The sequence below is a fragment of the Gopherus evgoodei genome, chromosome 2 (assembly GCF_007399415.2).
Source record: "Gopherus evgoodei ecotype Sinaloan lineage chromosome 2, rGopEvg1_v1.p, whole genome shotgun sequence".
NCBI classification, from domain to species: Eukaryota; Metazoa; Chordata; order Testudines; family Testudinidae; genus Gopherus; species Gopherus evgoodei.
The window spans coordinates 2304369-2328035 of NC_044323.1; the positions used below are offsets into that span (position 1 = coordinate 2304369).

A 23667-nucleotide genomic window follows, 5' to 3' on the forward strand; every position below is an offset into this window, starting at 1 on the left:
ACTGACCCAGCGCCGATCTCCCCGCCGGTCCCACCTGCAGTGTCCCCGGCTCCCACTGCACCGACCCAGCGCCGACCTCCCCGCCGGTCCCAGCTGCAGTATCTCTGGCTCCCACTGCGCCGACCCAGCGCTGACCTCCCCGCCGGTCCCAGCTGCAGTGTCCCCGGCTCCCACTGCGTCGACCTTCCCGCCCGGTCCCAGCTGCAGTGTCCCCGGCTCCCACTGCACAGACCCAGCGCCGACCTCCCCGCCGGTCCCAGCTGCAGTGTCCCTGGCTCCTGCTGTGCTGACCCACCGCCGAGCCCCCTGCCTCTGCCCAGCCCCTGGCTGCTTGGAAGACACGGTGCAGCTGTGGAGGGAAAGGAGACGCCCAGCCCCGGACCCGCAGAAGTGGCAGCACACTGTTCTGGCTCCCCGCAGCGTTCCGGCATGACTCGAGCCCGGCCTTTCCCTGAGTCTGATGTCACGGCCTCAGCCGTATGCCCTCGGTGACTCAGTCACCCACGTAGCTCAGAGGTGGCCCCAGGCCTGCCCTGGAGCCCAGACACGGCACTAGGCCGGCGGCTGCCCCACACTTAGGCCCACTGCTGTGACCATTCCTGCGCTGCCTCGATCCCAGCCTCATCCCCTGCTTGGTTCCTGACTCTGGCTTTGCCCTGTGGCTCTGACTCTAGCTCTGAGCTTCGGCGCTGTTCTGGTCACAGCTCTGACCACTAGGCCTGACCACCCATCCCCTGGTCCATGACACCCAGTCCGTATCTGGGTCTCCTGCACTACAGGGCAGGGTTTAAACCTTCTCCCTTCCCTGCAGCCAATAACAATCACAAATCCATAACTCTTTGTAAGGAAACCAACACCTCTCTTTAAGGAAGAAAAAAAAATAACTATTTTGGGCCCAATAGCTTCGACTTAAAGTGGCCAGGTCCAATTTCCATGTCAGTCTCACCAGCTGCCGCTGGGCCATCTACCTGGGCATCAGAGAGCAAGGCACAGTGAAACAGAGCCAGGGCACGACTGTACAGCGACAGCTCAAGGTCACGGCTGGCTCTGTGACGCAGACCCAGCTGTGGTGAGTTGGTCTGTGTTTTACATGCAGAGGCATTTTTTGAACATGCCTTCGAGGCTGAAGGTCTGCACCTGCCTCTCCTGCCTGCCCTTCACAGCACAGCCCCTGGCAGCAGAGCCCCACAGACGTTTAGCAGAGCGGGGATCAGGCAGAGCCAATGGCTGATTTTTAAAAATATACATCTATGAAATCTCTCGCTGCTTCCGACTCAGGCCTCTAAACTGCGGCCAGGTCTGCATCCGTCATGTGGGGGGGGCTCCACGGCTAGCCGAGGTGTGATTGTCACATGGCTTTGCAGACCAGCGCTCACTTTACCCAGCCCGCGCAGCTAAAATTCTCAGTGAAGCCGCAGCACCACAGAGCCGGGCTATCTGCACAGGCTCTTGTTAGCCGTGCTCCAGCGGGTACGTCCTGCCGTGCTGTGGTCACAGCTCCGACTGCAGGGTGGATAGACCCACAGCGCTTCATGCCCGGCATCCACATGTGGGAGCCTCATGGCCAATCGCTAGCCATGGGCGAGTGCGCGATGCTTAGAAAACCCCCCTTTCAAACTGGGGTGCCAGTCTTGTGGGCACAGTGCTGCCAACTGGGGTTCTGGAGTGGCCACTGGAAGCCGGCTAGGCCCAGCGCCTTTCATGTAGGCTACGGCCCCATCACGGCAGCCCTGGTTGGACGCTGCTGGCTCGGCTTTGAGCTGCCTGCCTAGAGGGAATGTTTCTTAGCCTCTTGGTAGGAGCAGGATTTGCACAGCTTTGGGGAGGGGGTGGCTAGCAGTGCTAAACCAGAGCTATCCATTTCCACCATGGCCACGCTGACACCCATCAGCAGCCTCTTCAGCGCAGGTGCTGCCAGGCTTCTCCAGCCAGGATCTCCATTGCCTTTCCAACCCATCAGGCCCCGCTGGCCGGGAAGCCCTGCGTGTTCCCCACTGGAGCTCACGCAGCAGCCGGTGCCCAGTGGCTGGTGAAGGACATTCCTCGCAAGCCGGCTGACCACGGAACAGCCAGACCTCTGGCCTCTTGCTTTGCTAGTGGTGCGACGCCAGCCACAAACTGCTCCAGGAGATGGGGCCCTGCCTGAGGGGGACTTCTGTGTCCAAGGCTGGGCCAGGAATTACCCGCTAAATATGGCCCCAACTCCTTGGCAAGGCTCAGCGTTTCCCTTATTCTGCAGCGGCAGAACGTGCCAGGCAGTCCAGCCCCAAGTGCAGAATCAGGGCCCAGAATCTCAGCTTGGGAGCCCTTGTAGCTGGGGTGAAAAATTCACCCCCTGGGATGGATTCTTCAGGACCCGGCCCTGCCCCTGCGCGACTGCTCCAAAGCCCTGGCCAGGGAATGCACCAGCGGAGGGGAACAGAAGCACTTTGCAGGGACACAGCCCCCGCCACAGAGGGATCTCAAAGCACATCGCCAACGGTCACGCCCCTCGCCTTGACCTGGGGGCGGAGCTGTTAGTGTTCCTCCTTTGCTAGGGGAGGGACCTGCGACTTGCCCAAGGACATAAACACAGGGAGCTGGGAATGGAGCCCCGGAGTCCTGAGGCCAATCGCTCTGCTCTGCAACAGGGATGGGCGAAGGTGAAGGGAGGCTGGAGTCCGTCATCTGACTGCCGCCGTTGTAGCGATCTCTGAGAGCGCACTATGCCACAGCCAGCCGCGCGAGCCCCAGCTTTCCCTTCAGCCCACCGCGACCCCCGGCACGTTCCAGGGGCTCCTCTGGCTTTGGCAGCTGTTGTGCTCCGGGCTGTGGCTCCGTGCGATGACAGGTCACCATTAGGCCACTGGGCTTCCGGAGGGTAGGGTCCCTGCTGCTCTCAGCTGGCCGTGGGGCTGACACACACACACACACCTACCTCCCTACCTCCTTCCTGCACTGCAGACACAGCCTGGCTGTAGCCGTTTAGACACTCAGATCTCCTGCGGTCTTGCTGGACGCCATGACCCAATGGCTGTGCAACCTCCAAAGTGATCCCAGGGGGGCTGAGAGCTGCTGGGGTCACAGTGCAAGGGGAGAAGACTGCAGGGCTCCCCTGGGTGCTGCTGCTCAGCTGGCACCCATCTCAACCCGGGACCCCACAGCCTGGCCTGGAACTACAGCAAGAAATAGTAACAATCACGCCATCTCAGGCACAGCCCACCTGAAACGGACGGGGAGCTCTGTTAGAACCATCCTCCCTGGGCCTCGGAAACCAGGTGCCCCTCTCCCCGAGCATTCTGCAGCTACAAGGGGCCGCTCCCCAAAAGCGCATCAGCACGAGGCTGGGGGCGGGGCAGGGGTGCTTGGTTTTGTGCTATTAGAAAGCTCAAAGCAGGCAGAAGTGTGACCTTCAGCAGGTATCAGTTCACATGATAGATCATTCAGCCCCCCGAGCCAGATGCTGCTCATTGCAACGGCCCCAGGGGTCCTTCTGGCTCTGCCATCCCCTTCCTATGACACCAGGGCATGGGCCGTGGGGTCTGACCAGGACCAGAGGGTGCCTATGGATGGCTCCCTATTTTTGTGGAAATCAATCAATAACCAGCCCGAGTGGTTTCCACTAGGATCCTCGAGCGTGGCACCGATCCAGGAAAGCTCACACCGGCCGCACCCAGGAAAACACAGCTCTTTTTATTCACAAGTTGTGCAGCATCACTGGCATTTCCTTACTACGAAGAGCCTCTGGAGGCCTGTGGGGCCCATTATCTGTACTGGCCTTATTATTTCTAGAGCATGCCTGGGGCTGTAAGAAAGGTCAGTGCTCAGAGGCATTTACAATCCTACCCAGTCAAATACAATCCTTGGGGCAAACTTTCAAACATGAGAAGGGGTGCGCAGGGGAGGGAGAGGAAGGGGGTGCAGCCATCAGGAGATCAGCAGAGGACCCTCATGGGAAAAGTGGGGGTTAAAATGTGTTGCTGGCCCTTTAAGGGAGGCAAAGGACCCAGCCCAGAACAAGAGAATTCTGGGAGGTGTAGTTTCCCAAACTGATAGGAACTGTAGGCCTGGCAGCAATGCATGCTGGGAAGGGGACTGGGCTATAAAAGTCCCCTCTCTGATTCAGGAAGGGCCATTCTGTTTTATCCCCAAGACAAGGAGGGAGTGGAAGGAGGTGTTTGGTGCATGCAGGGCTGATGGCTGCTCTGAGAGTGGCTGAAGGTGTGAAGCCAGGGGTGGGAGAAGGGGCTGATGGGAGCAGTGAAAGGAGAGGGTAAAAAGAAGCAGAATGAATGGGAGTAGGAGTGGGGGACGGGGGGAGGTGGCCAATGCGGGAGGAAGGGGAGGATCTTGGCTCCTGCATGCTGGATGGACAGGATGGGTGTGATGTGGGGAGAGGAGCAGCTCGTGGCAGTGGAGATAGGAGGTGACCGAGGAGCAGTGGTTGGGATGGAGAGGGGGAGGGCAGATTGGAAGGATTTGGAGAGGAAGGACAGGACTAGGAAGAGCTGGAGGAGAGGAGGCCAGGGAGCGAGGAATTCTGAGAAGGGCAGGCTGGGGCAACCGTGAGAGGAGGACTGGGTGGGAAGACAATGAACTCAGCACAGGGTCTGGATGGGGAAACCTTGGGGAAGTGGATGCAGGTGGGTGGTGAAAGATTGCGGGTGGGGGGTGTCATGGAGTGGTGGGGAGACCAGGTCCTGCACCCCCGGCTTCCTGCAATTCACTATGACTCTCAGCCAGCCAGTAAAACAGGTTTATTTAGACGACAGGAACACAGTCCAAGACAGGTCTTGCAGGTACAGACAAGAGGTCCATCTTAGGGGGCCAGGGGAGGCCAGACAGACCTCCTGGCCTCCCCTCCATTTTCCCAGCCAGCTCCAAACTGATACTCTCCAGCCCCTGCTCTGCCTTTGTCCCTTTCCCAGGCCAGGAGGTCACCGGATCTCTCTGTTCTCCAGCATCTTCAGTTGGCACCTTTGTAGAGGCCATTAGTTGCCAGGAGACAGAGTGCTGGTCATTCTCTGTCCAGACAGTATCACAGGGGCCCTCTTGGGCTCTGCAACAATCACAAACCCTGATCCCCACACCTAGGTACCTAAGAAAGGCATAGGGGAAACTGAGGCACCCACACAGTATTCAGAGAAAACATTAAGAGCATTCCCACTTCGGCACAGGAGTCAGTGAAGAGGAGAGAGCTGGGGCAGCCACCAACAGAGAGGGCAGAAGAGCTGCTAAAGGAGAAGTTGGTGATCTGGGAACCAGGGGGCCACAGAGCCAGGGGACTCCACGGAGGAGAGAGGGTGAGGGCAGGATCCCCAAGCCAGCAGCCCAGAGGACCACCGATGAGAGGAGCCCTGGGACTTGGTCCATGCGATGCAAGGGGAGAGCCTCTAGCAGCAGTGGGGGGCTCGGCCCCATCCCCCCAGACATCACCCCTGTGAACATCGCTGCTGTGGGTGCTGATTGGCCGCCCATGGTGGCAGCTTCAGTGGAGCGGTTACGGATGAATTCAACCCCAGCAGCGCTACAGGCTGGAACTGGGAGACAAGGGCTGCCTGGGTGATGCAGAGAGGGGCTTTCCTGGGGGGAGGGTCCGGCCTGGGTGACTGTCTCTCCCCACCTTGAGGCTGCCCGTGCTCCCTTCCCAGAGCTTCAGGAAGTCCTTCTGCTGCAGTCTGGACGGTGACTCGGGGCATGTCTCTGGGGTGCTCCTTGCAAAGCTGCTCCTGGAGCCGCTGCGGGCTCTGTGCCTGCGTGTCCCTCGTTCCAGGGTGTGTGTCTGGTACGAGCCTGACGGCGGTTCGTGCATATTTGGGGATGTCCCATGGCCGCGGGGTTCGAGCTGCCTGGGCCCTGCAGGCCGTCGCCCTTCCCACCCCAGTGGTGTGTGTGAAGCGGGGCCCGCAGGCAGGGTGGGGAGGTCTGGGGCTGGTGGACTCCAGGCTCCGTCTGGCTCTGGCCACAATGATGGTGGAACTCACTTAATAAAAGATTACAAAACCCTAGTGAAAAACCAAAGGAAGGGAGGGCCCGATGCTGAGCAGGGCCCGGCGTCCTGCGTCCCAGCTCCTCCCCAGAAAGGCAGGTCTGGGTTCACAGCCAAGCAGACCCTCCCCCTGCTGTCCAGCTGGGACCCGCCGGGCGGCCCTGGCTCATCTCCTGGGACAGTAAAGCACAAAGCCGTCCCGGCTCTTGCCGAAGTCGGGGAAGGCCAGCTCGTGGCGCATCTCCACGGCAACCAGCCTCTTCCTCCCGCGCAGGCTCAGCTGGATACAGTCCGACACGCGCACCTGCAGCTCGCGCTTCGTCCTGGAGGGGGGAGAGAGAGTGGGTCAGCAGGGCTCAGCACCCGCAGCAAGGCTCACAGGTTGGCAGGGGTGATTCTTGTGCCCAGGAGCACAAGGGTGTGTGTGCGTGCGAGGACACTCGTGCCAGTCGCACTGCACTGGTGTCAAAACTGTGCACGAGCGCGGTGACAGCCGTGGCTAAGGCTCAGCTCTGCTGATTCCAATGGGAGTTAGGAGCCTAAATACCTTTGAGGGGCTGCACCTAAAATCCAGCTTCGGCCAGGCCATGGCTGCCATGCTGCTGTTTGCCAGGGCAGGGCGGGCTTAGGCCTGTGCCGCTGTTATTTTAGCAGGGAGCGAAGCCAGCAGCCCATCTGTTTGACACCCCAGCCTGCAGCATGTGGCACCTGCCAGACTGACACAACCGGGATGTGTGAGCTTCACATGGTGTGTGTTAACTGGGGAGCTAATTGTCCCGCTCCCATTTATAGCCTGCCATGGTTAACTGCGTTCCCGCCGGTCGGCACCGCTAGTGAATCCTGAGTCATTCTCAGGGCTTGTCCACACGGCACTGGCAAGGTGCTTCAGCGGGCTCTGAAGTGCTCTGATGTGCAGGCTGACTGCCCTGCGTAGCCCCTCGGAAAGGTACCTCATTCACATGAACAGGCTCGGCTTTGCTGCGCCGTGGAGACAGGCCATAAGGCACTTCCTGCCTTGGCTTACCTCGCATGTGCTTGCAAGGGAAACTGAGGCATGGAAGGGTTCAGTGATGCAGTGCTAGTGACAGGCTCTGCTGGCTCCCAGTCCAATGCTTGGACCTCTCTCACAATAGCAGGGAGAGCTGGGGAAGGTCCGTCAGGCTTTGCCCAAGGTCACACAGCAAGTCTGGGCCCAGCTGAGTGCAGAATTCAAGAGTCTTGATGCCTAACCTTGTGCCACCAGCTCCCATCTGCCCTGGAGAAGCACAGGCCTCCTAACTGCCATTGATTTCACTTGAGCAGGGGTGGCCAACCTGTGGCTCCAGAGGCTCCTTGTATAGGCACCGACTCCAGGGCTGGAGCTACCAGGCGCCAACTTTCCAGTGTGCTGGGGGATGCTCACTGCTCAGCCCCTGGCTCTGTCCCCTCCTCCCCTGAGCCTGCTGTGCCCTCACTCTCCCCCAAGCCACAAAACAGCTGATCGGGAGATGGGGCTGCCAGTGGGCAGGAGGCAGCTGATGTATTACTGTGGCTCTTTGGCAATGAACATTGATAAATGCTGGCTCCTTCTCAGGTTGGGCATCCCTGCGCTGGAGGATCTAGGCTGATGGGCCCAGAGAGTCATAGAATATCAGGGCTGGAAGGGACTTCAGGAGGTATCTAGTCCAACCCCCTGCATCCCCAGACAGATTTGCCCTAAATGGCCACCTCAAGGATTGAGCTCACAACCCTGGGTTTAGCAGGCCAGTGCTCCAACCACTGAGCTATCCCTCCACCCCAAGCTGGGGGATGGTGGGGAGAGAGCTGGGAAACGAACCCAGGTCTCTCTGTTGCTCCTGCTCTTAGAAGCGCGGTGGGGAAGAACTGGTGTCTGCAGTTCTCACCTGTCAAACATCAGTCCCTAGGGCTGTGCCTAGGGAATTGGATGGGGTCCCAGAACACACACCTCCTCCTCCCTCCGCAGCAAGTCACTCCAAGGACACAGGTCAGCGCTTTGAACCTATCTCCCTTTGTGGCAGTTGGAATCTGCGTCAGTGGCATTAAAGGGCGAGACGCACACATGGGGGCAGTTCAGGTTCTGTTGAAAGTGACCCCTTCTAACCAAAATCCTGCCCCTGAGCTCCCTGAAACTTCCCAGTGCTCAAAATCCAGCTCAGAATTTTGGGGTCCTGGTCCACAGCTGGTATAAACGGGTGTAGCTCCGTCAATTTCAGTAGTGGACTTATACCAGCTCAGGATGAGGCCCTATGCTTTGTAATCTGCAATAAGCAAGGAGATGGCTGCGTGGCTACAATCCAGCAAAGGACAAATGATAGCTGACAGAGATACAGGAGAGCCGAGAGGTAACGCATGAGACAACACGCAGGTAGGGAAGGGGACAGACCTTTCCCCCAGTGGAAACCCCCTTGGGAAAGCAAAGACCTTCAATAGACAATATTATTCCAAGCCTGGCTGAAATCCTGCCAATGAGCCTGTTGATAGGGTTAGAATTAGGCTCGGCAGAATTTGATTTTTTATAATTTAAAAGGATAATATTGATGTTTGATTTTAAGCATTTGGGGGCTCTGCATTTTAATTTAATTTTAAATGAAGCTTCTTAAACATTTTAAAAACCTTATTTACTTTACATACAACAATAGTTTAGTTATATATTATAGACTTATAGAAAGAGACCTTCTAAAAACGTTAACATGTACTACTGGCACGTGAAACCTTACATTAGAGTGATTAAATGAAGACTCAGCACAGCACCTCTGAAAGGTTGCTGACCCCGGTCTAGACAATAATTAGTTAATGACTGGAGGTGCTGAGATTCAAAAAGTTAAAGCTCTACAACCATTAAAACACAACCTGTCAACATCGCATGCCAAAATACACCAAGTAAATACCCGTAAATCAAACCCTACTCAGTTCTCAAGCAGATTTTTCTTACTTTGCCTGTTATTACTGATGGAAAGATTTTGGACGTCGGGTCGTGTGTTTTACGGTGAAATCAACACCCACTGAAAAAAATCGAACCCTCCCAAGCCTGGATCTAATGTACAAAGATCTTATGATTCCAAAATCCCCAGAGGAAACAGATTACGACTGTAATAAACAGATAGTTAAGGGTTAATAGAACAGAAGTACTTCATGTCTCTTTTGCCTGTAAAGGCTTAACAAGATCAGTGCTCCTGGCTGTCACCTGGCCAGAGGACCAATCAGGGGACAGGATACTTTCAAATCTTGAGGGAGGGAAGTTTTTGTGTGTGTGCTGTTAGTGTTTGGTTGTTGTTCACTCTGGGGTCTCAGAGGGATCAGATGTGCAACCAGGTTTCTCTCCAATCTCTCCGATACAGGCTCTTATGTACTCAGAATAGTAAGTACTAGGTAGATAAAGCAAGTCAGGCTTATGTTTGTTTTCTTTATTTGCAAATGTGTATTTGGCTGGGAGGAGTTCAAATGTGTATTTTGCTGGAAGGATTTTAATTTGTACTTGTATACTTAGGCTGGGAGGGTATTCCCAGTGTCTATAGCTGAAAGACCCTGTAACATATTCCATCTTAAATTTACAAAGATAATTTTTACTGTTTTCCCCTCTTTAATTAAAAGCTTTTCTTGTTTAAGAACCTGATTGTTTTTTTATTCTGGTGAGATCCCAGGGGACGGGGTCTGAATCCACCAGGGAACTGGTGGGGAGAAAGGAGGGAAGGGGGAGAGAAAGGTTATTTTCTCTCTGTGTTAGGATTACTTTCTCTCTCAGGGAGAGTCTGGGAGGAGAAGAGAGAAGGAATGGGGAAGGTGAATTTTCCTCTCTTTTTCAAGATTCAAGGAGTTTGAATCACAGTGATCTGACAGGGTAACCCAGGGAGGGGCAACGGTGAGGGAAAGGGTTTTCTTTCCTTGTGTTAAGATCCAGAGGGTCTGGGTCTTGGGGGTCCACAGGCAAGGTTTTGCGGGGACCAGAGTGTACCAGGCACTGGAATTCCTGGTTGGTGGCAGCGCTACAGGTTCTAAGCTGGTAATTGAGCTTAGAGGAATTCATGCTGGTACCCCATCTTTTGGACGCTAAGGTTCAGAGTGGGGAATTATACCATGACAACAACGTTATCTGTGTCTGATGTCCCAATAATTACTGCAAAAATCAAGCTATTTACAGCCTTTCACAGCTCTGTTGCTGTGCCTCTACCATGGATAGGGCTGTCACAGTGCAGTGTGACATTATTGATATAAACTGGGACCATATAGAACATGGTTTGCAACCAAGGTCCTGCAGTGGCACCAAATACTATGTAAAGGGAGTCATATAAGGTGTCTAAGACCAGGTTATGGGTTGCTGGTTATTATTATGCTGTCTGTATGTCTGTATCATTTTGTAGTTGAAGTTATAAGTATTGGCTGTATACTGTCTGTATTTCAAATTGGTGCTGTAGTGCTGGGTGACACCCCAGACGAGTTGGTGTTAGCTCTGCCTAGCCTGCTTGATGGCCCATTAAGGACCATCAGCTACACAATTGACCCACTGAGAGGAGGCAGATATGCCTTGTAACTCAGCAGGGTGTGCAGGAACTGGCACATGTGACTGCAGACTCCATTTTGCTGTAATTTTCCACAGTAAGAACAAAGAAGTGTTCTTACACCTGGAAGAGCCTATATAAGGCTGATGCCTCATCTCCATCTGGTCTTCAATCCTGCTTCTTACCTCTTGAGGGACTTTGCTACAAGCTGAAGCTCTACACAAGGGACTGATGCCCCTTCCCAGCGGGGGATGTTCTCCAGAGACTTGATTTGAACCTGCAGTTTACTCCATCACTGCTACCAGCCTGAACTAAGAACTTTGCCATCACTGTATGTAATTGATTCCATTAAACCAATTCTAGCTCTCACCTCTACCTTTTTCCCTTTATGAATAAACCTTTAGATTTTAGATTCTAAAGGATTGGCAACAGCGTGATTTGTGGGTAAGATCTGATGTGTATATTGACCTGGGTCTGGGGCTTGGTCCTTTGGGATCAAGAGAACCTTTTTCTTTTATTGGGGTGTTGGTTTTCATAACCATTCATCCCCAGGACGAGTGGGACTGATGGTGATACTGGGAGACTGGAGTGTCTAAGGAAATTGTTTGTGTGATGTGTGGTTAGCCAGTGGGGTGAAACCAAAGTCATTTTTGTCTGGCTGGTTTGGTTTGCCCTAGAGGTGGAAAAACCCCAGCCTTGAACTGTGACTGCCCTGTTTGAACACTTGGTCCTGAATTGGCACTCTCAGTTGGGTCCCGCCAGAACCACATCGTCACAGCCTCTACCATGGATAGAGCCGTCACAGTGCAGTGCGGCCAGTCCGTATTGACGGACAACCCAGCCTGGCACGAGGAGATCCACTGGGAATGCCACCCTTCATTTCTGCTGGAAGAATCAGAACCCCCGACCTCTCACATGCTGCTGCTAGTGTAACGGTAGAATTTCTCAGGGATGTTTTGAGAAAAACGCGTTGGAGCAGGAAGCTGGCCTGGGCTGGCCAGTTTTATTGGCCTGGCTGCAAAGAAATGCCCTTTAGTGTGTTTGCTGAGGCTGGCATGACAAATACATCAGCCCCAGCAAACGTCCCCACCCCTCATTAGAGAGGGGGGGATGAGAGGAGGCACGTGAGCCTGGCCTCTCCACCCCAGCACAAGGAAGACCTGGTACATTGAGCATGTTACCGTCTCAGCGCCATACAGCTCCCAGCGGACTCTGGCGGAGGGAAGCAGGACAGGGGATCATGGAGAGGAGGCAGCGGACTGCCAGGACACGGAGGGACATGGCGAGGGGACCGGGACACACAGGAGGGATGTGGAATGGGGGGCAGGGAACTGGGGGAAGGGAGGACATGGTGCAGTACAGGCTAGGCAGGCACGGAGGTTGGCACAGGTGGGACCAGGGCATGGCGGGGCGGGTGGGTACATCTCCATTGCAAAGAAAAACCCGCGGCATCGAGTCTTCGAGCACAGCCCTATTGACTCAGGCTCCTGGGACTAACACTAGCAGTGTAGACGGCCGGGATCGGGCTGGAGCCTGACCTCTTAGACCCACCCCCCATGAGCTCCCTCCAGCAGCCCTTCCACCCCACGCACAGCTAGGCCCTGGGCTTGCCTTCGAGAACCAGGGGTGGCCCACACCAAGCTGAGTCCGTGGAGGCCAGCTCTCCCCAAAGCACACGGGGCGAGTGTGTCTTTCGTGAGCTGGTGGAGCAGCGCCAACCACCAGGGAGCGGACGGAGGCCCAGCAGTCCTAGAGCACGTCCCATGGGTGAGTGAGAGTGTCTGTGTCCAGCACTGCCAGAGAGCTCCGCACGCACCCGCTGACAGTACAAACTAGCCACGAGCACCCTCGCGTTTTGCAACCCCAGCTGCAGCAATGGGCCAGCCAGCCAGGCGGCTGCTTTGACTCCCCCTCGCCCGGGGAGCTGCTGCAGGGAGCTCTGACCAGACTCAAGGTGGGCCCGTGAGCCTCCAGGGGCTGGCAGGGAATGATGGCAGCTCATGTAGCCAGGCCCGGCTAGCTCGTGCAGGGAGCGGAGCTGCGAGGTTTCAGCAGTGTGGCTTCGGCATGGGCTGTACGAGCCTGCCTGGAGCACCAGGCAGTTACTCAGTGCTAGTTCCTCGTGCTGGCTAGCTCTGGTGTGATCACACCCCGGGATTGCAGTATACACGGGCCCCTTCAAACCGTGTGAGGCACTCGGGGCCAGATAAAGCACCCGGGAGGATAGCCGAGGCCTTGTTTAGGTGGGGCAGCCAAGGCAACAGAAGCTAAACCCAAAAGGCTCCGGTTATTTTGCCAAGCGGACCACGAGCCCTCGCTCTCCACGTGGGGCCGAGAAGGGACCGTTCTGACCACCTAGTGAGGAGCTGGTGGGGAGGGGGTGGTTGTTCTCGGGCTTTGATTCACTCATCAGTCTCTGAGCACGTTCCCTGGGGCCAGGCCTCACCTCCCCCGCACCCCCAACCCGCCGTGCAAGCCGGCCCAACAGCTGTCGCTTTTGTGAGCCCACGTGCTGCCACCTGGAGAACGACCCTCGACCCCAGCATGACCCGCAGGTCGCGTGTGTCCTTTCAGAGCGGGAACCGAGCCCAGGAACCAACAGCTGTGCCAAGGCCCCTTCCGGCTGGCTGGGACCTGACGAGGGGCTAGGAACTGTGGGGGAAGGGCTCCTGCCCCACGCCTTTGATCCGAGAACCAGAGCGCCGGCGCACAGCCCCGGGGAATGGCCCACGGTGGCATCAGCTCGGCGGGGGCAGGAAAGGGCTAATCAACACTGGCCCCTGCGGGATGCCCCCTGGCCTTCCTCTAGGGCAGTGCCAGCCCCCCACCCCATAACAGGTGTCTCCTGGATATCGGGCACCACCCCAAAATCTCCCTGCGTTGTTAGTGCCGCATTCCTCCCCATCCCATCTTAGGAGTGGTACGGCTTCCTGCCCCCCCTCCCTGGCCTGGCAGCCCCTCCAGGGAGCAGGGCAGGAAGTCATGAGCTGGTGCCACGCAGGCCATCACCCCGGGCGGCTCACATGGCTACTCACTGGCACGGGGGGAGCTGGCTGGAAAACAAAGGGGCCGTTTCTTCGGCACTGCGGGGAGAGGGCAGCTGGGCAGCACTATTTATAGCCCAAGCGGCAGAGCGAGGAGAGGCAGCTCCCAGCAGCCTCCCTGGGGCGAGCTGCGGCTTCAGGGATCCGGCTGCACCCAGGGTTGCGCTCAGCCAGGGAGCTGCCTCCAGGGCCTAGGGGGAGGAGGAGGAACACGAAGGCACGTCAGCCATGAACCCGGACCACACAGCGAGGGGAGCAGTACAAGAACCCACGGAGAACCATTCGGGCCAGCCCCACTCTCAGCCACCAACACATCTAGAGCTGGATGCATCAGCCTCCAGCCGCACACAGGCACATCCGGCCCCGGCTCTCCCCCGTGGCCACGGCAGGGCACTCCGCCCCCAGGCACAGGCATCCACACACAGCTACACAGGCTCCCAGACACCCTGCGTCCATGCCCGTCGTCCTGCACCCACACCCATCCTCGACTCAGTTCCGGCCTCGGAGCTCTGCCTCCTCACTGAGCCCAGAGCACCCCCTTGCTGTCCCTCTGTCGCCCCTCAGCACAGCGGGGGAGGCAGCACCCACCCGGCCTGGTGTCTGTCTTAGACCTACCCCATACACCCAACGTCCCCCTTCAGCAGCTGTTCAAAGACACCCCCTGCCCCCAACAAGCCATTGCCTGCTGCTTAGACTGACTGCCCTCTGCTAGCTCGCTGGCCGAGGGATGACCAAGCTGGGGTTTGCCCCCTCTTGTGCCCCTCGGCATCTGTGACTGCGACAGCAGCCGGGCTGCTCAAGTGTGTGTGTGTGTGCAAGAGACGGGGGGTAGTTTGTCACCCCCCAGAGGCCGCAAAGGGGATAACAACCTCACCACTCGCAGCAGCTGAGGGAGATTCTCCTCTAGCGTGTGTGTGTGCGTGTGTGTGTGTTGCCGAGTGGACAGCTGTGGGGACTGTCTCTGTATGGGCTGTGCTCATGGATTCCTTACCAACACTTGGCACCCGGGGCACGGTTGCTCTCTGGCTCCAATCCCCGCAGAGCCGGCATCAGACCCTGGGGAAGTGCACTGGCACTGGGGGTGTTCTGGGCAAGGCGAGAGTGGGCCTGGCCAGACCTGACCCACCAACTCCCCCTGCCACAAGCCCTAGAGGGGCTACAGCCCATACACTGGGGGTCACATCAGCCCCTGAATAGGGGAGATGCAGGCCGGCTGCCCCCTAGTGCTGGGGCAGTGCGATTTCCCTCTCGCTCTCTGGAAATGCTGGAGGGTCGTGCTCACAGCCCAGCCAGGAATAAACCAGCTCTCTGGCTCGGTCTGCGTCAGCAGCACTTGCATTGCAGTAAAATATTAATAAAAGCCAGACAGATCTGGGGCGAAGCAACCCTGCAGAAGTGATTATCTGTGATGAGGGAGCCTCGCACCCTTGCCCGCTCTACCCAGGGGGCTGCGATTCTCTCTTCATCCTGGCACAGACGTGCCTGTCCCTGACCTGTGCCCGTCCATGATCCGTGCCCAAGAGCGCAGCATGCAGGCGTCAGCAGCCCCGAGGATGCCAAACAGCAGCCAGCTGACTGCACAGACGCATGGTCCCTGCTGCTGTGTCCAAACCCCCCTCGTCGGAGCCAAGAGACGCACAGGGGCTGGACCAGGCTGGGCCTCGGGCCGAAGACATGGTTTGGATAAGGGGATGGGGACCTGGCCCCAGACAAAGAAGAGAAACTGGTCTCCACTGATGGGACAAGCCCCAGGTGCTGACCTCCCACTGAGGAGGTGGGCCCTGGGCACCAGCTCTGAGCTCTGATCCCCACCGAGGTATCGATATCTAGCAGAGAGATGGGCACCAGAGCCGCGATCCTGAACTCCACTCATGGCACCAATCTGCAGGCACAGGGGACCAGGCCCAGCTGCAGACCAGGCATCCGGCCTACAGGTACCACCCCTCAGCAAAGGGGGGCCCATGATGGGCTGGTCACCTTACAGCTCCCATGCCTCTGGGAAGGAATCACTGGGGTGGGGCGCATTCTCCCCATGGGATCACAGCATACTGCCCTTAGGTGGGCAGTGCGGTGGTAGGTTCTCAGGAGACAGTGCCACATGGTGGCATAGCTGCAAAATGCCCCGGCAGACTCCTATGCATCAATTGGTCTCCATTGCCCCTCTTTCCTGGACACGAGGAGGCCAGCCAGAGTCAGACATAGCCCCTTTGCCCCTATGTCTGGTCATTCCCGGCAGGAGCCCCTTTGCCCCTACGTCTGGCCATTGCCGGCAGGTCCCCCTGCTCCCTACCGCAGACCCCTCTAGGCCATGCCCACCTCTCTCGCGCCTGGCAGAGTTCGGGAGCTGTGCCTTCCACAATGAGCCCACAGAAGTTACTTGGCAGCTTTAAGCGGGGTCCCAGTCCAGCCAACAGGGTGGCTCACAGGATCCTTCTGGGGGGGTCACTGATCCTGTTACCACAGCGCTTTGTACTGTCCAGACGCTATCCTGCATACCCACCATTGTCCTACAGAACTCTTTGCCACAAGACATCTTCCAGGCCAAGAACGTAGCAGCACCCATACAGGGACTGGCCGTTTATAGCATTCACAATTCAATGGGACTGATTACAAGGGATATTAACCCTCCTGCTTCAGGGTAAACCAACCACTAACTGGCTGGGGTTAGACACCAACTCCCTTGGAGGTATGAAGTTCTGGGCCCGCTAGAGGCAGGACGAGGTGATAGAAATCTCCTCCAAGCGAGGTGCTGCATCTCCTGCCAACAGGGCTATCGACACTCAGACAAGTGTGAAAATCAAAAGTGGCCACCCAGCAGTGACTGGGGCCGGGGCCGGGGCCAGGGCCAGGAACAGGAATAGACTGAGTCAGCATCGCTGCACTTTGCATCAATGCCCATGCTGCTGTCAGCTTGCAACCACTCAGCCAGGAGCCCCTGGCATTGCAGGCGGCACTCCTAGACCACAGCAGCGATGGGTGAAGGCCTGGCCGGGTGGCAGGGCTCGCAATGGGCACAGAGAGCCTGTCTGGGATGCGTCTGCACCAGACAGCAAAACACCCTAGGGAAAGTGGACATGGAAACACCACAGATACATCCACCCTCCCTGACCATCTCCTGAGGGCAATGCAGGATTGCGAGGCTGCCAGGGCCTGGCCTGATTCAGTGGGAATGTGGCACCCGCTGGTTCCCCGGATTTACCCCACTGGATCAAGTCACTTCCTCTCACTCCTTAGGGATGAGCATCACCTCCTCCTGCTGTGCCGTCATGCAGCCAGGCTGCACCGCCAGCCCCAGTGAACCCTGGAATTACACCCACCATGGGTTTGGCCCTTATCGCTCATTTGTTCCATTTCTCTGAATCCCTTCCAGCCTCTTGGTGCAGCGCTGGCTGGAGCTGGATGTAGAGGGACCAAGAAGCCAGGTTCTCAGCACCACACTTTGGTCACTCAGCCTCAGGGACGGCTCCCCGCCACCCCATCCCGGGGGGGGCCCTGCTCCCAGAGCTCCAGGCTGATATAATCACAGGTCAGAGCCAGGTCTGATCCCGCTGCCCTTGAAAGCTCTCGGCAAATCGGTGCGAGCTGGAGCAGACCCCAGAGCCGACGCCAGGGCCCATGGCAGAGGAGCGGAGCAGCGGCAGCAGGCGCAGCACCCGGCTCTGCTGACATAGCGCCGTGCCAAGTTGCCACAGAAACACGGTCCCTGCAACAGACAGCCAGTGCCTCACACCTTGTCTGCCTGCTCCCCGCCCCCGCCTTCCAGCTGGCGGCATCCCGGCAGGAGACAGGCTCAGGGCTTCTCAGGGCTCTTCCAGCCAGTGCTGCCGGTGGGGCTGGCTCCTGGCTCCAGCCCCCACCTCTGCAGCCGGTGATGGGCGAACCCCTGGAGGGAGCATGCCATGACCAGGTGGAAGGGGAGCACAGGCTCCCTGGGTGACCCAGCCCTTGGCCTCGCTGCTGGGTTGCTAGCAAAGCTACTGCCCTCTGCGATGCCAACCTGGGCTGAGACCTGCCTGACTCCACCCCGAGCCTCTGGCTCGCCCCGCACAGTCAGTCTGGCTGTGCCCATCACCGTGGCCTCTGAAGCCTCTTTACCCCTGCACCCCCGTGAGTGACAGCGCCAAGCTGGGAGAGCAGCTCATATGCTGGGCTGCAAACTGGGCCAAACCGGCAGTGCCGCCCGGGCGGGGTCTCCCCTCTCCTCTCTCACCTTGATACCTTCCCCCCTCCCTGCTTTTTGCTTCCTCAGCTCATTAGTTAGTCTCAGCTGTTAATGAGCTTTCCTGCAGTTACCTAGCAACCATCTCTGGGCTCAGAGCCATCTGCAAAGTGGGACACCAGCTAGGCTCCTTCTGCAGGGATGGCTGAGTGTGCAGGGTGCCAGCCTGGCCCACCCGGCTGGATCTTGCCGCAGCCGCATTCTGCTCTGACGGGTTCCTCCTCCCTGCCCCATGGGGTGCAAAGCCCCTGAGCCCTGGCGCACCAAGCACCCCAAGTGGTTCTCAGCCATTTCTGTACCAGGCTCCCCCATTCACCATGGTTGAGAACCCTGGGCTCGTGCCAATGCGGGGCCGGGGTGCAGTGCTGGGCAACCAAGCGATCCCCATGGCCTACGGTCTCTGGGATACACCCACCTTGCTGTGGAACATCTCTGGCACATGGGGGCTTCACCACGCAGAGCAGTGGGTGTGTGACCAGGAGGTGATGGCTGGGAAGGGCCAAATATGGGGGGGCAGTGGACTGGGATACAAGGGCCCTGGGTTCTGTTCCCAACTCTGCTATCAATATGATCTAGAGCTTTGGGCAAGCCACTAGGCTACTCCCTGCCTCAGTTTCCTCATCTGTCCAAAGGGGAGCCTGAGACCTGCTCTCACTGAGGCTTAGCGGGGGGCCATACATGCTCTGCAATCTGCGTTTCTCAAACTGGGTTGGGACTCCGAAGTGGGTCATGACCCCATTTTAACGGGGACGCTAGGCCCAGCATTAGACCCGCAGGCACCCAGGGCTGAAGGTGAAGCCCCAACTCCATCCCCACTTGAGGTGGCAGGACTTGGGCTGTGGCCCTCTCTCCTTACCAGGGGCAGCTCTGCCCACCCCCACCAGGGTCATGTGATAACTCTGCTGTCAGAAGGGGACTGTGGTGCAGTGAAGTTTGAGAACCCCTGAGCTAGAGCACCCCGTCGTGTGATTTCTCCAGCCAGCCAGGACAGCAGCAAGCAGGCCCTGCTGCCCGAGGCATGTCGGGGTTTGCAGATCAGAGCAATCTGCTCATCATTCCAGGCTGCAGCAGCCGCACGCACTCCCAGCCACCAGGCCAGCATCATCTCAGCAAGGACGCTAATGCCTCCCTGCCGCCCCCTCCCCTCCGGCACCCAGACTGTATGGATCCTGCCACGCTGGGCACTGCTCCCAGGGTGACCCTGCCTTGGCCTTGCGGCTGGGTTGCCAGCAAAGCTGCTGGCATCTGTAATGCCAGCCTGGCCTGGGACCAGCCCGAGTCAGCGCTGCTGTGGGGGCGGCTCAGACACCTCCAGCCCACTAGAGCTATTCCCAGGGTGTGTGGGGAGACGCATGCAGATGAGTGAGAGCAGTCTGGGAGGGGCTGTTTCTCTGACCCCTCTCTCCCACTGGGCACTAGCTTTGCAGGGGTCTCTGCAATGACAGAAGGCGGCAGTTCCCCCACCCCAGCCAGGCACCCTGCCATCACACCGGAGTTTGCTTCCCTCTGCAAACCTCCAGGCTGCTGGCACATTTGGTCCATGCCCCAGCAAACTGGCAGGCTCCAGCGTGGCGGGCTTGGGCCCTGCAGAGCTCTGGGAGTCAGCACAGCTGGAAGCACAGTGTGCTGTTTATGGCGAAATGTCTAGGCTCAGGGGTGGAGTAAACCTGGCTGAGGATGCTCAGAGCTCAAGCACTCCCCAGCTATAAATCTGGTGGAGCTGGAAGTGCGAATTCCCTGTGCTCTGTCTCCCAGACATCCAGCGAGGAGAGCGGGTGATGGACCCTGCTGGGCCTAGCCTCCTGCGAACACCCAGGGACCAGGCAGTGGGGGACGGAAACCAGTTACAAACAGAACATAGAGTAGTAGCTTGGGTCTCCACAGCGTCTTTCATCCCAGGGCGCTTTACAGACGGGTATATGAGGCTGAAATGCAGCCACCCCTGGGGTGGAGGCTCACAACCAAGTGTCACGGAGTCACCGGGCGATGCTCTGGAACTGCTCCCCACCAAGTCAGTCAGGACTCTGGGGAGCCTCCTCTCCCTTGGAGCAGACTTGTTCAGGGCAAGAAGCTCACGTCTTCACCTCCTGGGTCTCTCCTTGGAGCATTCAGCATCCTCTGCCCCTCCGTGCGCTTCCCACAGCGAGTCCACCCCAGCGGGGTCCTGGGGAAGCCACCGTGTCCTGCACCCCCACTTCGCAGTCAGACGTGACTCTTAGCCAGCCAGTAAAACAGAGGTTTATTCAATGACAGGAACAGGGTCTAAAACAGAGCTTGTAGGTACAGCGAACCGGACCCCTCGGCCGGGTCCTTTCTGGGGGGCAGTGAGCCAGATCCCTCACATCTGCCCTCCACTCCTCGACCCCAGCCAGCTCCAGCCTAACAACCCCCTCCAGCCCCTCCTCTCTGCTCAGCCCCTTTCCTGGGCCATGAGGTCACCTGACCTCTTTGTCTCCAACACCTTCAGCTGGCACCTTTGCAGAGGGGGGGCCCAGGCCATCGGTTGCTAGGAGACAGAGTGTCAGGCATTTAGGTGCACTGGCCCTTTGCTCTGCCAGATACTTAAGAACTGCCTAGGGGACACTGAGGCACCAACGCAGTATTCAGAGAAAACATTAAGAACATTCCTAGTTCATCACACGAAGCAACAGAGCATGCTGCACAACAGCTGGGATCGGGCACTTTGAGCCAAGGGTGCTGGAGCAAACCCTGACTCTGCTGCAAAATGCCAGGGCCTTCCTCCGCCTGCATGGCAGAGGGCATGTGAGTTTGGCTTGTGGCTAGTATCCCGGTGCTCATTTCACACAGCGAGTCAGTGGCAGGGCCAAGAAGAGAACCCAGGAGTCCTGACGCTGCCTCCAACACTAAAAATAAAAGGCCCACACGAGCTTTAAATTCCAGCCCAATAGCCACGCCCAGCCTGGAGGGGCCTTGTTCTGCCATCAGACCTGAAGGCCTAAAGGAGTGTGGTCTAGTGGCTGGAGCATGGGGCTGGGATTTAGGAGACCTGTGGTCAAACCCTGGCCTGCTGGATGACCCTGGGGAAGTCACAGCCCCATCTGTGCCTCAATTTCCCCACCTGCAAAATGGGTTTAATGACACTGACCTCATTTGAGCAGCGCTTTGAGATCTGAGCAGGGCATTACTAATTATGCTCATCAGGGAGGGAGCCCTCGCAGAGGGAATGAACTCCAGCTACTGTCTGGGGGGGAGGGGCAGGGGCAGCGAATGGAGCAGCAGCTGTCGCTGTGTTAAGGAGACATGAGCGCAGGGCAGGATCAGCCCATTGCACTGAGCAGGGAAGGCTGCTAGGTAGCTATTAAGGCAGGACAAAAGAGAGCTAGGACTGAAATGCAAATGAGAGCCAGGAGCCGGAGCAGCTGTGGGGACTCTTAAAGGGGCAGCCACCTTCTCGGGGTGGGGGAAGGGGAACACTGGCGCCTGGGGAAAGATCTGGCTCTGCCCTGCCCCAGTCTATGGGGAGCCTCGTGTAATGCCCGTCCAGTTGGACAGTTATTTCCTAACACCCCCCCCCCCACACACACACACAGCCAGGCAGGGGCTGTGGTGGAATGAGTGTTCCCTGCCTTGGTGCAGGGATCATTACTGACGCTTCACATTCAGCCAATGCTGAGGCCTTGGCTGGGCTGGGCCTGAAGCTGGTGGTGTAGCTGCTCTGGTGAAAACCCCTCGTGTCGACACGATGAACGCATGCCCCGTGTGACTTGCACTAGTGCCGCTCTGGGGGTAGCTACACCAGCGTGCATAGTGCCCGCGCTAGGGTCTGGCACCTGTGGCTAAAATCCCACTGCTCCGGCTGTGGAACAGTCTCCGGAGGGAAGAGTAACCCTAGAGTGTAGGGCACAATCCTGCACTGGACTCCTGGGCACAGGCAGGAGGGTCCAACAGGCCCCTTCTATGGTGATACTATAAACAGCAACTAGCTACATTCCCATTTCACCGATGGGGAAACTGAGGCACCAAGCAATTAAAATGGCTGGCCCAAAGTTACAGAGGGGAATTGGTGTCAGAGCTGGGGACAGAAGCCAGACAACCCTGGCTCCCAGTCCTACACTCGCTCCAAACTGGCATGGGGGGACTTAGCCCCTGTGGTATTCAGAGCTTCCTGTTTTCTTGGGAGACAAGGCAAACATCCAGCCGTTCTCTCCCCAAACTGGGATTAGGAGGAAGGATGCTTCATTCGGGGTGACCCTCCCACTGCTAGCCAGGTGCAGTCAGGGTAAAGACACAGTCCCACAATCTCTTTCTTCTGGGGATCCCAAAGCCATTTACAAAGAGGGCAGGAATGGAGGTCTGTGTATTATCCAAGGCCATGGTCCCGACTCCAAGCCTGGTGCCCTGTCATCCCTCCATCCAGCCTGTAAAGCCCCAGGCTGGCGGGGGATCGCGCAGGGAGGAGTGAGAGAGGCAGTTCAGACTGGAGAGGAGGAAAGCTGGGGAGGGAGACCTCAGGCTGGGACAAGTCTGTGCCAAGGCAGCTCCAATTCCCAGCTGCCACCCTTCAGCACCACAGCCAGCTCCTCAGCCACCAGCCCATCCAAGAGCACAAGGCTTCTCAGGAACCCCCAGCTCTGCCCACCCTTCCCCAAGGCCGCAGCGAGCTGACAGATCCCTGCTCAGAGGCCAGTTCCTGGGCAAAGACCCCACCAGCTCCAGCACAGAAACCAGGCAGAGGGTCATAGAATATCAAGGTTGGGAGGGACCTCAGGAGATCATCCAATCCAACCCCCTGCTCAAAGCAGGACCAACCCCAACTAAATCCTCAAATCCCTAAATGGCCCCCTCAGGGACTGAACTCACCACCCAGGGTTTAGCAGGCCAGTGCTCCAACCACTGAGCTATCCCACCCCACTCCGCTGGAGCTCCTCCAGAATGTCACCAGCTGATCTCTTGACCCACCCAATAACAGCCTGGCTCCCTGGGAACTGCCAGTGAGCTGTGTGTGTGTGTGCGCGCGCGTGTGTAGGCATATGTGTATATATGTGTGCGTGTGTGGGACCCAAGAGGCAGTGGAGCCTGGGGAACTTTCCCTTCTCCCAACCCTGCCGTGTGGGCAGACTCACGCCCGCTCTCCAGTGTGTGGTGCCCTCCCTGGCCAGGCCACATCGCTCTGGGCTGGCCAGAGGGAGGCCAAGCTGCAGTGGCAGTCACACCAAGGGACCAGAGAAGCCACTGGTTCCAGAGGGCCTGGCTTGCGGCAACCCGGCCCTCACACGGCTCCTGGGCCAGCAGCTCCAGGAAGCTCCGAGTTCCAGGGCGTGTAAGGGGGCTGTGAATGGCCTGGCCTGAGGAGTTCTTGGGAGCGAGGGTAGCCCACTCCTGGGCACACGTCTGTCCCAGCCTGCACCGACTGAGCCAGGGAGGGAGAAGGAGCGGCTGGGTGCTCTGGGAGTGGGGCAGGGGTGAGCTGGGGATCTGCCCTGCACACACCACGTCAGTCTGACAGCGTCCGTCATTCCCACCCATCTGTGTCTATCTCCCCACAAAGGGCAGTTGTTGGCCCTTTAAGAAGGTCCCACCCTGGGGGGGGTGTTACCATCTGGGGGCCCATGCATGGGGCAGTAATTCCCTGCAATCCACTTTGTGACAGTGCTCCGGGGGAAGGGGGGGCAGTGCACAGCCCCCTCCCCCCCCACAGCACAGCTCTTTTCTTCCCTGCGCCTGGGCAGACCTGTGCCAGCAGCTGCTGAGAGCAGATGGCGCCGGCTCACCCCCAGCCCCCTCTCTCCACTCTCCTCCCTCGGTCAATCCTTCCGGGGCTCCGGTAGACAGACATCCATCTGGCACCTGCTGCTCTGCTGCGGGCCATGGCACGGACTGCCGGCACAGAGCCAGCTCTGGGGGGGTCAGCAGTGCCCCGTCCGCCGGGCTCACCCTGCAGTTGGCACCATGCTGCCCTCACCTGCACACGCTGAGGCC

General features: G+C 58.1%; 1 protein-coding gene across 2 annotated transcripts in view; it reads right to left on the reverse strand.

The window, feature by feature from the left end:
- Positions 1–4721: 4721 nt before the first annotated feature.
- The window catches only part of MYO1G (myosin IG), a 65889-nt gene continuing 46943 nt past the window's right edge, over positions 4722–23667 (reverse strand). For both annotated transcript variants that reach the window (XM_030549784.1, XM_030549783.1), the window contains one exon: positions 4722–6291. In XM_030549784.1, the coding sequence (XP_030405644.1) occupies positions 6135–6291 (157 nt within the window). In that variant the 3' untranslated portion in view covers positions 4722–6134. The remainder of the gene's footprint in view (positions 6292–23667) is intronic.